Below are 17,576 nucleotides of genomic sequence, written 5' to 3'. Positions count from 1 at the left end.
AATATCAGGGGACATGGTGTAGTGGCTATCACATTCGCTTTGCATGCGAAAGGCCCCGGGTTCAAACCCCGGTGTCTCCATTTTTCCTTTTTGTCAATTTAGAAACGTCTCATGCTTATGTGGTGACTTCAGTACCTTTGATGTGATGTGATTGTTCTGGTTTTCTGTTCAAAGCATTCAAAAGCTACATTTGCTTTCGAAAAAGGAACGGTTTTGTCTAATGTTTTTGACATAAGGACGATTCTTGAAGAAGTAATTGTATAGTAACAGTAAACATTCTGTAAAGATCTTTCCTTACTTACTGCAGCTACATAAAAAGGTTGAACTATAATTTAATGTTAGAAGCTGGCCAAAGTAATTAAGACTGTAAGAAACAATAACCAAATTTCAAAAACAGAATGGAAAGCTATAGTGTCAATCGTAAAATATATAATATTGTTCAAAAGTTCATTTTTTGTTCGGTACTCTCTTCAGTGCTTCTCAAGTTGTTTATTCCGTTTGACCGAAATAGCCAATGTACGTTGTGTATAACTGAGAATAGCAGTAATTTTCAACGTCCAAACCGTATGAGAAGTGTTTTCCTGAATATTTTAGTCATCATAGAAGGTCTTCATAGAAGGTCATCAATATGCCAAACTGTTATATGCTCAACTTTGAAGCCTTCTTCGTTGAGTTAAAGCAGCTTTAAACGTCCAATGAATTGCAGCATGGTTGGATTAAAAAGCAATTGAGTCAGAACGTTCATTTAAGGTGAATCATTCAAGTCTAACGGATGAGTTGATTTACCAAGCAAATATATATAAATTGTCAGAGAACCTTAACGTATAAGGTCATCCTTCGGATTTGAATTACGAGTTAGTCTGCGAAAAATTGATACTGAAACTATAAAGTGCTTAATCTGGAAGTTCATAAATGTAGCTAATAATGTTACGATATAAAAATTCACAATTCTAAAAGGAACTTTGAGGAGCAGTTATCATTTATAATTTGGTAATTTGGTAAGAGATTATCTTTGAACATGCTTGAATATGCTAAAATGAAATTCGAGGATCCAAGGTGTTTTGTCTAAAAAGCAAAATTTGACGTGTATAAGACACGATCAGAATTTCTTTTTTTATTATTTTTTTTTTTTTTTTTTATTTTGATCGGGTACAAATAGCCGCGACTCATTTGACATTTTTCATTTGTCGCCCTTTACTTTTCCCCTTCTTTCGAAAACAATCCTAATGGTCAGAGAACCGCACATGCGCCGCTCCAGCAATGCTATAGTGGACACTTCGAATAGTGATTTATCTCATGCAAATCGATATGATCCTCGATCTGTCAATAAGCGACACCTAACGTCGAATGAGACTTTAGGTGTACAACCTAGTATACCCGCCATTTCACGAACTAATAACAACATCAACCACCCACCCACCACTGGTAACCGACCAGTCAATATGAATATGCAGCCTAGTGTACCTGCTTTGACACCAGCCCAGATGTATTCTAATTTTGAAGAGTGGATAAAGATGTGTACTGATAATGTAAATAGGCCCTGATTCTTTAACACAATGAATCGTAGCAAATTAACTAAAACTCAATACTTATGAACGTCATTACAGAAAGTAAACTCTACAAATACTTGGAACTTTGCTTTGATTGATTATTTTCATGAAATGACATTTTTGAAAGAAGGCGACTCAATCAACTTCCAAAAAGCTTCTTGTACTTTGGATGGTTGCGTCAAAATTTATACTTCGCGTGTCGATTCTGTTGCAAACGAAACAGGCAAATTGTTAAGTGGTTTAGCTGATAGTAATACAAGTAAGCTTACATTCATCTTTTTTTCAAGAATTATTTTCATAATCAAAGATATATTTATTTTCTTGGCTCTATTTGTAGATGCCGATGTAGACGATGAAAATGGAAGACAACCAGGCGAAAGACGAACCAGAAAAAGAGTACGTATTTTTCTTTCGCTATTCCTTTACACAATAAAAACAACTTTTTTTCTAGGTTTCCTGTAACAATTTTGAAAACTGATTACCTGTAATTTTATATTTTTAGACCAACCGATCTGAAGCTACTTTATTAAAGGACTTCTCATCAATTGCATTGAAAAAGTTTGATCTAGATTTCGCCATTGATCCTTTATTTAAAAAGACATCTGCCGATTTTGATGAAGGAGGCGCTAGAGGATTGTTATTGAATCATCTAGGTTTGGATCAAAATTGCAAAATCATCTTCGATGCCTCTGACGCCACTATAGAAGCAGATATAGATGAGTTAGATGGTGAACATTCGATAGTAGCTCATATGGATCAAATTATGGAAACTAATGGAGATGCTGGAGAAAAAATGGAAGAGGATAACGACATTGATGAGCAAGCAAAAGACGACCCAATGGAAGCAGAAGATGAGAATGCGGAGAAGAACCAGGAAGCTATGGAGTTGGATGTCGAGGAGACACAGAAGGATAAAGAGGAACAAAAAGAAGAAAATGAATCGGATAAGGACAGGCTTAAACCTATTGAAATTGCACGACTCAAGTCTAGATTACCTAAATTTGATGCGCTACCGAGTTTTCATATTGTTCCCTTTCTGAAAGGATACAACTTTTTTGCTGACAATGATAATGAAATGACAATACCAGATTTGGACGATCTAGACGATGCAGAAGATTTGCTACAGCAGAATAATGCGAACCCTGCCCCATCTGATAATAACTATACTGACATAGCCGACGATGCGTTCCATTTTGATGAAGCAGATGATGGATTCGGAATGGACTTTGACGATATGAATGCAAATCTTGATCCTTTTGACACACAAGCTAACTTCAATATAAATGCAGACGATGAGAATGATGGCAATAGTCAGCAAATACAGCAACAAAAAGAAGGCAACGTAGCTGAGTCCAATGAATATGATTTTCTATCAGCTTTGATTCAACATGGCGAAGACAAAGAAATGTTAGACTATTTCGATTTTACCTTAAAGAAGAACTGGGCGGGCCCCGAGCATTGGAAGCTGCGTAGACCTGTAACTACTTCAACCGTTAAAACACCCACTGATAGAACTACTGCGGATGGCACATCAGCAACCGTTGAAAAGTCGAAGAAGAGAGCCAAAATTGTTGACTTTTCGATTCCGTTTGATAAACTACTCAATGCAGTGAAGAAGGACGACGACGACGAAGCTGAAAAAGACACTAACGGCGAAGATATGGAAATCAGTACAGAGACTGTAGATGATGATGAACATACTTTCGAGCCAATGACAAAAAAGCCTTCTCTTACTAAAGAAATGATCGCGAAAATGGCCGATAACCAACTACCAGATGATATTCAGTTTTCGTCCAAGTTATTGTTACAATATTCATTGAAGCCAACCTTCCCTGTAAGTACTATTTTTTAATGCCTACATGGTAATGAAAGTAGCATATATTAACTATGTAATTGATTTAGAACAAAGCTAAAAAACGCTCGAATCATGACACAGATAAATGCAATATCCCACAATCATCAGCCTCACAAAATAACTCACCAGCAGAGGATGGAGACCCTAACAACCCTGATATCAACTTTTGGGCTGACCAGGGACAGGATTATGGTGATGAAATAGACTACGGAGACATGCCTACAGATAATTATGATGATGAGGGAACACAAATGTCGCAAACAATGTTGACCGCTTTTGAAGATACTTCCTTTGCTCATGGAGCAGATGCTAATGTAGTGTCAGGATTCAATTTGTTCGAAAATGGTGATGACGATATATTAGATGCTGAAAGTGCCAAACTTTATGGTGATGAATTGATTACAAGTCATAGTTTGAAAAAAACAAAACCTTTGTATGTGAATTATGCGCGACAAGCAAAGAGAGTGGACGTAAAGAAATTGAAGGATAACTTATGGAAAGTGCTTACTACCACCACTGTGACAACCAGCAGTGGTGAGAAGGAAGACACTGATAGCGCTCTAACAGAGCAGCATCCACAACGACAACGAATTATTCGAACGGACAAAGTTCAAGGTGTACAGAAATTCACTGATATTGTTCACAATCTAAAAAAGCTTTATTCGCCAAAGACAATGAAAGATATCTCAGTGCCTTTTTGTTTCATCTGTCTATTGCACTTAGCCAATGAAAAGGAACTTAGTATACAAGGCGTACAAAAGAATAGCAACGGTGGTGACGCTGATGATGACGATTTTGTGCTTGGTGGCGATGGAGACGGTACTAGCACTGAATGGATGGAAAATCTAAATGAAATAACGATCACTCAGAACTAAAATCAGCTTGCATGCATGACAATATACCAGTTTATTTATCATTTTTTTCTAATTAAATTATACTTCGGTTCGATATTTTTTACAAAGAGGATAATATGTTCTCACAACTCTGTCTAATTTGGGATATCGTGCTAATGAACGAAGTATAACGCACTGACAAAGGAATTTTCTCAACCATTCGAGAGGGCAATCTTCATCTTCCTTATTATCTTCAGTTGTAGTACCTTTTACTGATTGCGTATCATGCTTAACTTCTGTTTCTGCCTCTTTAAGATCACCGCTTTTCAGACCAATGGCAGGCAAGGTAGTCGTTAAGCTTTTCTTCTTTCCATCAATAACCGTAGTTGAAGCCATTGTTGCCATTACCACCATCATCATCATCATTTGATGTATAACAATAGACATAACGGCTGGTACAAGTAAAGGATATTTTTGCATCAAAATACTTGCTGACTTATTCTCGCCATCTTGTACATGCACTTCTTCTTTCAATATATCCTTCGCTAGATTTATTGCCATAATGTCAGTTTTGTCGCTTAACTTTTTGTTATCATATAAGTCTGTAAAGTCCCACTCTGGAATAGTTGTATGCGAGATGTAGAGTTGCTGCTGCTCCGTATTACTAAGCGACTCAGACGCTCGAGATGAAGATACAGAGGAATTAATCAGACTAAGGGGTGTCATCATGTCCATGGTTTCTATTGCGTGATGAGAATTAGTATCCTCAGTGGTGGAGGTTGGGTTCATCGGAAGATTCGGTGGCGTTGTAGGCGAGGCAGTTAGGGGTATAGCTACGATTGTTCCTGATGCTGTACAGTTGTTATTTTGAATGTTGGAAGGCGGGGTGCTACATGTACTGTCATTGCTGCTACTGCTGTTATTGTTATTATTGTTACTACTTCTACTACTACCATCAGTTATAGTTGCATTCAAGGTTGAATTGAATGTGTTCATATCAATACTGTCAATGGAAATACCATTTTTACAGAGTAGAAGTTCTAGACGTAAACGATCATTTTCTTGTTGTAATTTGCCCATCATTTCTTTGAGCCATTGGACTTCGACTGCAAAACGACTATTTTGTATCTTATACGACTCCAGTTCACCTTCCAATTTAGTCACGTATTCTACAGGCATAGTTTGATTTCCAAATTAAAGCCTGCTTCCAGGTGTATGGTAAACAGAGGAATAGCATATGAATGCTTACCTTTCCTTCGATTACGAAAGTTCCTTGCTGATATTTTGTTCCTGATTTGTCTTCTTTCTTTAACGGGTAGCTGTTTCAAAGATTGCTCATCCAATCCCTCTTCGTCATCTTCGGAAGGGCTAAAATGCTGTTTGTGTGTTAATGTTTGTACTGGCTGCCGTTGTTGGCGATTAAATTGGGTTTGATTTTCCTGAATTGCAGGCGCAATGGGGACATAACTGCTCGTTGGTAAGGTGAAGGTGGCATTAGAAACCGAATTAGTGTAGTTATCTTCAAATAAGAAGTCAAATAGATCGTTTGGCAAAGCAGCAATATCAGTTGAGTTAGGTAGACTGAGAATAGAGCTATTGCTGGCTATGTAAGAATTGTTGCTTAAAATCCTACTACTATTTTGTCTCTTATCCTGATGCTGTTCTTGTTGTTGACTCATACGTGTTATCTGTAGTGTTAAACTGGTGAAGACAGATAAACTAAAGAAAAAAACTTGCTAGGGAAAACTCCATTAATTAAGCCAATCAGAGCTTAGAAGTAAATAGGAAGTATTCTACAGGATGTTGCATGTCAAACGTATATCCCGTGCACGATTAACAGTGTTCAACACGGAAGAAAGGCCTCTCCTTTCTTTGCTTTCCATTAGTCGTATTGCAAAATGCCTATCTTTACGAGCAGTATGTATATTCTGTTGCCAAGGGTATGACGAGTATAAAAGCTATTTAGCATAGTAAGTCGGGAACCAAGTTTGACATAGGTATAAACACTAAGCAGAATATTGTTACGTAAAGGTTAGGTTTACTATGTGTTTTTAGAAAAGGAAAAAAAAAAAACACTGAAGAAATAATTAATACAACTTGACTATATTGAGTCAGATATATATTCAGGTAAATCCGTATTCATGGATATGTCCTCCAGTGAGACACAAGTTCAGTTTGATAATGATGGGTGATAGCTGGTGGTTCTTGACTATACCTTCTTTTTTAATTCATTTCTGTTAGACAGTCAACATGCCTATTTTTAAAATATCAGCATAGTATACTTGTAAAGTGATCCGATGAGAAAAGAAGTCTTTGTATGCATTTCCTTAACCAATAGCGACATACTTTCTAATGGTTTGGAAATAACTGATTAACTACAAAAAGACCTTTATCGCCAGTAAGTATCTAAAAAGAAAAAGTAGTGACAGTCAAGAAGTCAACGTACGCTCACCGTTTGTTGCAAAAGGGCATTATATTTGTCAGATAACGTTTAACTGTATTGGTCTGTTTTTTATAAGATGCAGCCAAAAATAATGGATAAGTCGCTTCACTTACAGTTATTTGTTCAAAATCTCGAGAGGGAGAGATGCAACATTGTGGAGTACGCAAGAAAGTCCCAAAATTATTAATCGATAGTTGCAACAGAGGGCCAAGAGATTAATAAAGAAAGTTTCGTTGTTCCATGCCAATGCAATGAGTTAATAGTGGGAAGGCATTGATAAAAAATGAAGAGCTTTAAAAATAATTATATGTTGGTGGCGATGCTCAAGGTGAAAAAAAGTCGTCAAGGCATTTCTCTTTGATCCTAATACCTCTTTACAAATTGCTTAACGTTCAATATCACCAGATTAAAGCACAATATGCGTAGTAAAACTCAACTCTTCATATTGAAGCTTCTTAAATTAATGAAAAGTCTACTTGAAAGCCCTGAGGTACGAAATGCCCGTCTGACGAATTTAGAAGAAGTTTCGTAGACAAACTCTTGAGAGCCCTTGATGATGAACTTTGGCAAAATTTGATCGAAGAGATTCAGCAAGCCAACAACCCTGGAAATGAACTGGATGCGGCTAAAGGTGTAGTGTTAAGTAGGACAATACTGCCAAAGAATATAGATAAAAATGTAGCGATATAAGCAGGAGAGTCAGTAAAGAAATGAGTTGAGCATTAATTGAAGCAGGTTAACAAACAGCAACAGCTATACATAGGTACCGTGCTACAACAACGTCAATGGGCTTTCAAAAATAAGCTTCCTGATATGCTTTAATCAATCGTTTTATGTTTTTCATAAAGCTATGTCCTTCACTGACAAGTAAAACGTTTTAAATGAAGATATTCTGTGCCAATTTATTCGAAAGAGGCGCCATTGATATCACGAATTGAAAGTGCGGTATCCACTAAGAAAAACAAATGGACTGTTGAGGTTTTACAAGAGTTATCTGGGTCTGATAAATTGCAAAGTTGGTTACATTTGGAAATATTAAACAGCTTTCAAAGCATAAAAGTGTGAAGATACCTCTCGGGAGGTTGAGGATGGCTAATAAAATTAGGCCCGACTAAGAATCAAAGTTCATATTCTATTTTGGCGTTTAGCCACCCATGTGTCCTACCATTAAGAAGTAAAACTCATACGACTTCTCAACTTCTGTATTAAACAAATCACTGATCAACCAATCGTATATAGGCTGAAAAGATCTTCAAAAATTCATATGTTGGTCTTTGTGTAGCACGACAAAAATTTATCAAAATGATTGGATTCGCTTGTTGTTATCAGCCAAGATTTTGAAACTTTGATTTGACTGTGCAAAGAAATTGATTGTCACCTGTCAATACTTATGCTTTTTTTGTGCACAAAAAAATACCTGGACTACGTGTAAAAAATACGTGTAATACAGTAGATGCTCATTTTACCAACAAATGATATTGAACGTTTTACTGATTAAAAAAGAGCAACTACCATAAGTGGTAAAAGCTACAAAAAAAAACCAGCAATTTGAGTTTTTATATAAAAAGTAATGATAACGCTAACGAAGAAAAGATTAAAAAAGAGATAGATATGGTTACTCATGGAAATATGTTCAGGACAAAGCGACACAAAAAATATTAAAGGAATTTACCAATCATAAATTTTATCTGTACGGTAACGAAGAGTGGTCGATCTTGCATTGTATATAGCATAAATCGAAGTATATGATTGAACAAACAATTTAGTCCTTTATTCCAAAAAAATCAATCTTTACAATTTTTCCATTATAAGCCTTCAAGCTTGAAGATCTAATCAAATCAACAAGTGCAAAAATGAAGTATGACATAATCACGACATTTTGAATACAAATGATGCCCTGTGGTTTTTTGCTGTGAGCTGATAGACTTTGTAGCCAAAGAATCTGGAAGGGTTCAAACATGTAGTCCATAACGTGGGTCTTCACATAAATTCGTACTTTTTGGAATTGAATCAACAGCAGAAAACGTATCATTCGTAAATGTCTTTTTTTTTTTTTTTTTTAATTTATTCTAAGAATAAAACAATAAAGTTTATTTTTTGGATACTTGTTCAGAAAAAATTGAATGCTTTCAGAAATATTGCAAGATTCTTTCGATGGTTGTTGTAAATAAGATCAAGTCATTTAGTAAAGAAAGCTAGCAACGACGTTCTTTCAGACCCAATTCTTGTAAAAAGACTTTTTGTAAAAGATTTCACATCTGCTTGTCCTCAGAATAGCCTTGTTACGCGATGTGCTTGAATTGTCACATAAGCCCTTGCAAAAAGAACATTAAAGGAACAGAATTTCCTCCCAAGGAGTATATATAATTGTTTATTCATTTTGTATGAAGTGCTGGTTTTTTGACGCGATTAATAATGAATTGCAGAATGCAAAGAAACATCCACGCTAAAATTGAGATTGAAGGAAAGGCCTACAGACGGGCATTTGAAAAAAGTATCAGATCTGTTAAGTCAGATACAGCTAAACGTGAACAAGATTATCTCTATCAGCAATACGGACTATGAGAATATTTGAACAACAGCGGCAGAGGGACATCAGTGCCAGCAGAAACGGCGATGGAGCTGCTTGGGAAGATGGTGAATCAACATTTTTGGCAGGCTATATAGTGAATTCCATTATACGTCGCTGCATCGACGCTGGTTACTTTCAATAAGTTTTATATTTGACTGGTAAATTGTCGAAAGTCTTTGTTGATCTACAGAATTAGTTTGTCTCAAATATATTCTCAAATAATTTAAAAGAATAGAGCTACTGGTCTAGTTTCTAAACAGAAAGTTGTAGTTAGAGCTCTCAAGATTTACGCGGTAAATTGACAAAAAGATGTGATTAGTTAAATCGATTGCGCAATATGTGGTGTGCTGTTACACATAGAAACCGTAGTGAAAGAAGTTTACTGAGTGGTCTTGACGTGTTAGGCAAATATGGTAAGAATATAAGGCAATATCTTACCTTGTTCCATATAAAAAGCCAAGCTTGTTTGTTCAATTTTTTCACCACTCGTCCGTTTTCTCCATCTCCCAAATCCTTCACTGTTCCTTCTTCACTTATCATTTAGACAAACATATAAAGAATTAATACTAATATTGCTCTCCTCATCATTTGCAAAATACATGGCATCTACTACCTCAGCTGCAGACAAACGATCGTCTAACAGTACCATTTTCAGACATACTGAAGATATTATTATAGATTACGAACAGGATTCATATCGTCAACAAACACAAGAATTCCTTCACCACTTACCTCACTATATTCAAGAATATATTATCAGTTTATTTCCTATTGGCACATGGATCCATCGATATAATCTTCAATGGTTGTTTCGCGATTTAATTGCTGGCTTAACTGTTGGTGTTGTAGTTGTGCCTCAATCTATGGGTTATGCCAAAATTGCTGAGCTGCCACCTCAGTATGGTTTATAGTAAAGTAGTTCAAAATGATAGAAACAAAAAACCCAGAAAACGACATTGAAACTAACTGAAACAAATAGCACTGCATTCGTAGGTCTCTGTGTGTATTGTTTGTTCGCTACATCAAAGGATATCAGTATTGGTCCTACAGGTAATTCATTCGTGATTGTATTTATGCAAGCAGTAGAGTAGAAGAAGAAAATTCTAATCAATGATGACTGATGCCTTATTGAAAAAACCATAATAGCTGTCATGTCTTTATTAGTTGGTCAAACCGTTACCAAAATCACGTCTGATCCGCTTTCTACCATCACCGGACCACAAATTGCTGTAGCACTAAGTTTGCTCACCGGTGCAATTGCTATGTTTCTTGGACTCGTACGTCTTGGTATCCTCGTCGATTTTATCCCCGGCCCAGCCATTGCCGGCTTTATGACTGGTTCAGCTATCACTATCTGTATTGGTCAATGGCCTAAGCTGTTTGGTATCAAAGGTGTCAGTACTCAAGACAGCTCCTATCTCATTTTTGGTAACTTTTTCAAGCATCTCCCTAATACGAAGCTCGACGTTGCTTTTGGCCTTACAGGTCTCTTATGGTTGTACGGCATGCGCTATGGATGCCAATGGTTGTCGAGACGATATCCCAAATACGCAACCCATCTCTTCTTTATGAGCATCATGCGTAACGGTATTCTCATCATTTTCGCCACCCTTATCGCTTTTTTGATGAATATTGGCAAACAAACGAGCCCCATCAGCATTTTAAAAACGGTGCCAGCCGGTTTTCAGGCCATGTCTGTGCCCCATGTCACGACCGACACCATTTCAGCAGTAGCTAGTTCACTTCCGTCTGGCGTAATCATTTTAATTCTGGAACATGTTGCTATTGCCAAGTCCTTTGGGCGTATTAACGACTATGTCATTAACCCCAACCAAGAAATCATTGCTATTGGGTTTACCAATATATGGGCAAGCTTCTTTGGTGCTTATCCTTCTACAGGTTCCTTTTCCAGAACAGCCATCAAGGCGCGTTCGGGAGTGAAGACACCCCTTGCTGGTATCTTTTCTGGCCTTGTGGTCGTTTTGGCCTTGTATGCTTTGACACCAGCATTTTACTACATTCCTGACAGTACATTAGCAGCCGTGGTTATTCATGCTGTGTCTGATCTGGTGAGCGGACCTAAATATATGAAGAAACTAGCCAAGGTATCGGTCTGGGAACTGTTCGTCTTTGTTGCAGGTGTCATCATCACGTTTTTCACTACGGTGGAGTATGGTATTTATGTCTCGGTGGGGTTATCCATTGTCATTCTCTTGTTCAGAATTGCTCGTCCTCGATTCTGGGGCTTGGGACGCATTCCTCTTGCTGCTGCTGCTGCTGGTGGTGGTGGTGGTGGTGGTGGTGGTGTTACAAAAGAAAAGTCGAACGATTTTGGTGGTGCTGCTGCCGCTGTGAAAGAGAAGCATCCTCTTGAAAAAGATGCAGCTACACCTTACCTTTACGTTCCTCATAACCATCCTTCTCTCCGTGATCTTGTGGAAGATCTTCCTGCTGGTATTCTCATGTGCCGTGTGGACGAATCGTTCACGTATCCCAACAGTGGTTTTATCTCTGATCGTATTATTAGCTATTGTAAAGAACGTACTCGCCGTCAGCAATCGTCGTCTGCAGTTCTCAGTCAAGCAGATCGGGCCTGGAACGATGCGTCGAATGCGGAAAAAGACGCTGAACGTGCTGCTTTGTTTCCTCGTCTGCATGCTTTGATTATTGATTTCAGCAGCGTGAACCGCTTGGACTCCAGCGGTCTGCAAGCTATCGTGGATGCTCAGAATGCGCTGAATCGTTACTCTGGTCACCACGTCGAATTCCACTTTGCCAATATCCTGCATCCTGCGATCAGACGATCGCTTATTGTCTCTGGATTTGCCAATCAGCCACGAGCCGGACTTGACAGCGATGGTGATCCCAATGATACTCTCGGTGCTCATGATATTGAACAAGAGGGTGCTGGCATTCATGACAAAGAAAGCATCAGTGCCGCTACTGCTACAACGCAACATAGAGAGATCTTGCCGATTGTACCAGCGTCTCAAGACGGTCCTGAATACTCTCATCTGAACCGCCGTCCATCTCACTACCACCAACAAAAGGCAAATGATATTGAAGCAGACATGATGATTTCAGAGCATAGAGAGGTCGTCCATACTCACATAGACGAAAGAGTAGAGACAGATGGCAAATCAGGCAGCAGTTTGAAGACAGTGAGATCTTCTATACCCTTACCAAGAGACAAATATCCCTTTTTCCATTGGAGTTGTGATGAAGCGGTCAAGGCTGCTTTAAGTTCGCTTGCTTATAGACCCGCATCAGATGCTGCAAGTCTTCCGCAACAGCAAACCTTTTCATCCGGGCATTAGATGAAAAGATAAATAACTTGTATTCTTCTTAATCTTATTACTCGTACTATTACTATTATTATTACTACCCACATCCACTCGACATATTAATTCTTTCATACATTGGCATTCCGTACTATTTTTCTTTTTATTTGTAAAATGATAATAAAAGAAAGTCATATTCTCTTATGCATTATTGTATCTGTATCCATGTCAATTATTAATAGCAAACATGCAAATCATCACAGGGGCAGACGCTTTGCATACGACTCTCAGCATGAATGAAATTAAAGCGCATAATGTAGGTACGTGTACATACATTTGCATTTTCCTTTTGGAACAAAAAAAAAAAAAAAAAAAAAAAAAAAAAAGGAAAGCAAAAAGACATCTTGTTATTCATTTCATTTTTATTGATTGATAAAATGCTGAGAATTAACTAGACAAAAAGCGTGGTAACATAATAGGACAAGACATTAATAAAATTTTTAAATAAGTAATGGATACATATACAAGTAACAATAAATAAGGGGAGGGGCATATTTTTTTTTATTTTTTTTTTTTTTTTTGATCTCAAATCGATTTCAAAATAATTGCTGATTCGATTTCTGAGGTTCTTCTTCTTCGTAAATGGTTTCCAAACTTGAGAATGTATTGAATGAGTTTCTGCGGTTATCGTTCATTAACAGTAAGTAAGAAGGCAGTGCATCATCCGTAGTTCGCTGCTGTTGTAAGTGATATGGAGATGAAGAGTTCTGCAATGTGTGAGGGTGTTCTTCGTCTTTGTCGTCTTGTTCATAGATAACTTTGAATAAATCATATAGAGTGGAAGCTGTTTGATGATGTTTGCTCGCACTGCCATTACTATTGTCAGCATGAGTCGCTTGAAAACAGTCGATAGGAGATAGAGTAGTATTCATAGAAGGATATCTCTCGATGGGATGAAAAGTAGTAGTTGACTTCATCATTGTCAAAGCAAATGACTTTTTTTTTTTTCTTGCAGTAACAATTAACAAGAGAAAAGGGAAAAAAAAGGGCAACTACGTTTCGGTAATGCCATTAAAAAATGTTTGTAATAATTGAGAAAAAGATTATTCCATTGACGATTCTATTATTGTCATCATCTGCTGCCTTTTTTTTTTTTTATTTTTTTTTTTTTTCTTTCCTGCTGGGGGATGCTTAATACAGTGTACATTTTATTTTTCCTGCCTGAGCTGCATTAATTTTACAAAAGTCTAAATTGCTATTCGTGATGGCGCTCCCCTTTTTTCGCTTGAATTTTTCCAAGTTCGGCCGAAAAAAAGGGACTTTACTACTTTTAAACAAGGATTTTTATTACTGACAATTTTTTAATCCCAATGGGCACACAGATAAACTACATATCAGAAAATTGCCCCGGGGCAGCTCGATTTGAGAATAGAGCGATGCATAGTGTCGGTCAGGGTGCCGTGGTGGGCGAAAAAGCATACACTATCTAAGTGGGGGGAAGGGGAAGGGGCTAAACTCATCATTATAATTGGTAGGCTAAGACTTTGGGCGGGCACCACAATTCTTCATCATTTGTTTAAACACCAACACCGAGGGAGAACCACCTTGATAGCGGCATTAAAAAACCCTAGGAAGCAGAGAGAAAGGGATCAAAGCTGAAGAAATATCAGCGGCGTACAGGCATCGAACCAACAATCGTTGGTTTGGAAAGCCAAGGTGCTAACTACCTCCACCGGAGGCTAGCCCCCCAATTGTTACTACAGTATTTTTGGACTTTTTTGTACACAAAATTGGGTATTTTTATTGATTTAATTCAGAAAATTTTAAGTTATTATTTTCGGACTAGTTACTTTTTACATTTGGACACTTGTAGTAAACATCTGAGGCCCGCCTCTTTTTGCACGCATTTGTTGCAGTATCGTATGGCAGTGCGATGTGAATGCAGCAAAGAACATGCTTCATATTGCAAATTCCATATGGAACAGCAATGGTCGACCCGAAATCTTCTGTCGATATTGCCATAACGAAAATGGTGCCGCAGGTTCTCTGGAACCGACGGCTTAAAGATCTGTACGCGTTTAGGTGAGTCCATCTTGTGAAATTTCTCACTGTACGTTTTTGAAGTTTTTATTAACTGCTGCTTGAAGCTACTACACACTCACACAGGGTAGATATTCTGTGCTTCGGCACAGTATATTTACCGTTTGAGTAAGAGTAGTTCGCACATTTGGCATTGAGCATTTTGACAAAAAAGGTATGATACTTTTCATCCAAAATAATTTGTAAATTAGTCTGATTTTTAATTGTAATATAGTCTCAATTTAAAAGCCATTTCGTGCAAAAGTCAAGCGAAAAAAACAGTATAATACGATTATCCTTTGTCCCGCTAAAGTTTTTCAATTCTCCTCACACTTTTCCTTGAACCTCCAATTTTGGTAAGTAGTTATCTGTGTGCTCATTGGGTAAAATTTTATTGTAATAAAATATCTCTTAAACGTTACCGGAACATTCTCAAATAAGCCAGGAATAAGGCGCCTGTACCTGTTACTGTTGCAATGAGATATTGCAGGATCTGGAATTTAGTTGCTTCCATTTGAGTTCTTAACCCAGCTATTTCGCTTTCGATTCTGGTTACAGTTTCTTTCATTCTAATCTCTTGCGCACTCGATTCATCGCGAAGACGTCCCTTCTCTAAATTAAGATCTAATCGCACACTCGCTTGTGATTTGCTTATTTCATCCTTTAGTTTTTGCTTCAACTTCTCAACTTGTGCTTGTAGTCTCTCGTTTTCTAATTTCATTGTCGAAAAATCGTTCTTTTCCAACAATTGAACTTCTGCTTTTAGCTTGGCAAAGTCGACTTTATACATGTATAAAATCTAATTCAGTACGTAATGAGGGCATGTCGGAAAGTCAAGGTCGCTTTTTAGAAGTGCCATACATACTTTTTCTTGTTCTGATTTTGTTACTAATGGTTTGGCCATGTCTGTCAGGCTTTCGTTCATGATTTTACGTAAGCAAGCCATAATAGCCTCACTCTGCTGCCTTGTAAAGTTTTGTTGTTCTAGTCTTTCGACAAATTTGAATGTGTCAAAATGGTATCTTACAAGGTTGGCATAGGAACAGGTTGTTGTTGCTGAAAAAGCTCGTCGTCTTATGGCTGATATAGAGCGATGACATGGCTTTGAATAGAGCATGATCGAAAAAGAAAATGTAGATAAATAGGAAACGGAATGAAATGCCTTTTTTTTTTTTTTTTTTTTTTTGTTGCACTGTTTACTTTCCCTTTTTTGAGTCTGAAAAAGTGGAGTGGAAATATGCAAAGTGGCCAGAAAGGGTCTCAAACAATACACCTCATCCTACTTTTTCTTCTGTTATCGATTACAGTGGAGACTAGCCTATGGACCTGTGGTCATGTGGCCTGAGACCATGTTTGAATGTCGTTGAAGTATAATAGTTCCTTTTTGTAAACTATACGAAAACTTTTTTTTCTGTCAATCTTTTACAATGGCTTGAATTTCATTCGACAAGTTTCATATATAATGTCAAAAATCAGAAAAATCAGAAAAAAAGACAAACAAAAAACAAAAAAAAAAAAAGTTTAGCTGCGTCATTTTTTTGCTTTTTTTTTTTTTTGCTTTTCTTTCTTTTTTGACCTTAATCTTTAGGAAGCATCTATTGTGAAAGTAAAATGAAATGAAAGGTTTTCATGACAATAACCACTCGAATGAGACATCCTCTTCTTACAATGACCCTGGAAAGATTAGCAATTTTACACTTTTACCCTTAAAACATAAAGCGGGTGGTCATGTAGCCATGTTTCGTTTATCCAATGGGCCTTTATGTAAGGCCATCAAAACCAATGAAGACGCTTTCTATAAGGATCTCTTACGACATGGTGGATTAAAAGCTTTTCTACCTAGATATATGGGTGTAATTCATGTATCTTATAACCAGCAAGGTTGTCCTGAGATTGCTCTGGAAAGTGATCGTCGACGATTATGTCAATTCCAGCAGCAACAACCTGTGATGCCGTCACCTTCACCTTCTCCGTCTCCATCACCATCACCTTCTCCACCCACAACGCCACCGACAACACTTCATAATACGACAGTGGATGCGAATCCGACACCAACCAAATCAGATGCCATAGGCGAAGCATTTATGGTCATGGACGACTTAACACTCGGTCTGAAGAAGCCGTGTATATTAGACTTGAAGATGGGTGTTCGACAACATGGTGTTTATGTGACACCTGAAAAGATGGCAAGTCAAAAGTTCAAATGTGAGCAGTCCACAAGTAAACAGCTAGGCGTTCGAGTATGTGGGATGCAGGTAAAGTTGTCGTGAAGCCTATATCATTTTAGTAATTTGTTTACTTAAAATCATGGGGGGTGGGTTTCTTTCGTATAGGTCTATCAATTAGATGTACACACCTACAGTGTTCAGGATAAATACGTGGGACGTACCTTGACGCCTGAATTTTTCCAAGATACTGTGTATCACTTCCTACATAATGGTATTGAATTGTTGATCGATTTTATACCCGTTCTGATTGAAAAATTACAGCAATTATACGTTGAAATTGAGAAAATGGTTGGCTATCGATTCTATGGCTCAAGCCTATTGATTGTATATGATGCACTTAATGTAAATAGTTATAATACTACCACACGTACCCATACTAATTTCTCTAAACCGACAAACGCAACAACAAAATCACCTCCGTCACCCACTGTAAATAAACAGCATAAGAATAGCCCACAGAACCAAATCACTATGAACTTGATCGATTTCACGCACTGTATAACGAAAAAGGAACTTGAAGAAAACCAGAAGAATATGACATACCCACCCGAGAGAGGCTCTCAAAGCCCAGACGATGGCTTTTTACAAGGACTGACAAGCTTAATAACCATCTTGACTGATATTTACCATCGAGAAATCAATAATAAAAAAAGATAAAATACGAAAAGCTTACAAAGAAAGAATTTTTTTAAGAAAAATGGGTTCCTTAACATGATGAATAACAGAATTTGGTAT

The 17,576-nt window shown here is 37.4% G+C and overlaps 5 protein-coding genes and 1 non-coding gene across 6 annotated transcripts; 4 read left to right on the top strand and 2 right to left on the bottom strand.

Annotated features, from left to right (window-relative positions):
- Positions 1 to 7: 7 nt before the first annotated feature.
- BDF20DRAFT_t37 lies at positions 8 to 80 on the top strand. The gene has a single exon. It is a non-coding gene; the product is annotated as a tRNA-Ala (tRNA).
- Positions 81 to 1,160: 1,080 nt separating this feature from the next.
- BDF20DRAFT_276023 (condensin complex subunit 2/barren) lies at positions 1,161 to 4,309 on the top strand. Its single transcript, XM_053075062.1, has 5 exons — positions 1,161 to 1,529; positions 1,608 to 1,809; positions 1,858 to 1,946; positions 2,053 to 3,384; positions 3,453 to 4,309. Exons 1-5 carry the CDS (start codon positions 1,227 to 1,229, stop codon positions 4,278 to 4,280), a joined length of 2,754 nt encoding a protein of 917 aa, XP_052938954.1. The 5' UTR covers positions 1,161 to 1,226; the 3' UTR covers positions 4,281 to 4,309.
- A 28-nt stretch (positions 4,310 to 4,337) lies between these two features.
- On the bottom strand, positions 4,338 to 6,710 carry BDF20DRAFT_985026 (uncharacterized protein; the record flags this gene model as incomplete). The annotated part of the gene is made up of 3 exons (XM_053085183.1): positions 4,338 to 5,407; positions 5,488 to 5,957; positions 6,691 to 6,710. The coding sequence occupies 3 exons, from the start codon at positions 6,708 to 6,710 to the stop codon at positions 4,338 to 4,340; spliced, it is 1,560 nt and encodes a 519-aa protein (XP_052938953.1).
- A 3,014-nt stretch (positions 6,711 to 9,724) lies between these two features.
- Positions 9,725 to 12,884, top strand: BDF20DRAFT_993120 (sulfate transporter family-domain-containing protein). Its single transcript, XM_053085383.1, has 5 exons — positions 9,725 to 10,163; positions 10,233 to 10,303; positions 10,400 to 11,533; positions 11,612 to 12,157; positions 12,338 to 12,884. The coding sequence occupies exons 1-5, from the start codon at positions 9,853 to 9,855 to the stop codon at positions 12,568 to 12,570; spliced, it is 2,295 nt and encodes a 764-aa protein (XP_052938952.1). The 5' UTR covers positions 9,725 to 9,852; the 3' UTR covers positions 12,571 to 12,884.
- Positions 12,885 to 14,918: 2,034 nt separating this feature from the next.
- BDF20DRAFT_851036 (mitochondrion protein) lies at positions 14,919 to 15,799 on the bottom strand. The gene is made up of 2 exons (XM_053080000.1): positions 15,479 to 15,799; positions 14,919 to 15,412 (listed from the first exon to the last, which is right to left on the bottom strand). Exons 1-2 carry the CDS (start codon positions 15,728 to 15,730, stop codon positions 15,032 to 15,034), a joined length of 633 nt encoding a protein of 210 aa, XP_052938951.1. The 5' UTR covers positions 15,731 to 15,799; the 3' UTR covers positions 14,919 to 15,031.
- A 290-nt stretch (positions 15,800 to 16,089) lies between these two features.
- BDF20DRAFT_851032 (uncharacterized protein) lies at positions 16,090 to 17,508 on the top strand. Its single transcript, XM_053079999.1, has 2 exons — positions 16,090 to 16,868; positions 16,947 to 17,508. Exons 1-2 carry the CDS (start codon positions 16,230 to 16,232, stop codon positions 17,496 to 17,498), a joined length of 1,191 nt encoding a protein of 396 aa, XP_052938950.1. The 5' UTR covers positions 16,090 to 16,229; the 3' UTR covers positions 17,499 to 17,508.
- The last annotated feature ends 68 nt before the right edge of the window (positions 17,509 to 17,576 follow it).

Source organism: Mycotypha africana, assembly GCF_025528875.1.
Source record: "Mycotypha africana strain NRRL 2978 chromosome Unknown BDF20scaffold_2, whole genome shotgun sequence".
NCBI classification, from domain to species: Eukaryota; Fungi; Mucoromycota; class Mucoromycetes; order Mucorales; family Mycotyphaceae; genus Mycotypha; species Mycotypha africana.
Note: the sequence above shows the minus strand (reverse complement) of the source record. Positions and strands in the feature narration are given on the sequence as shown.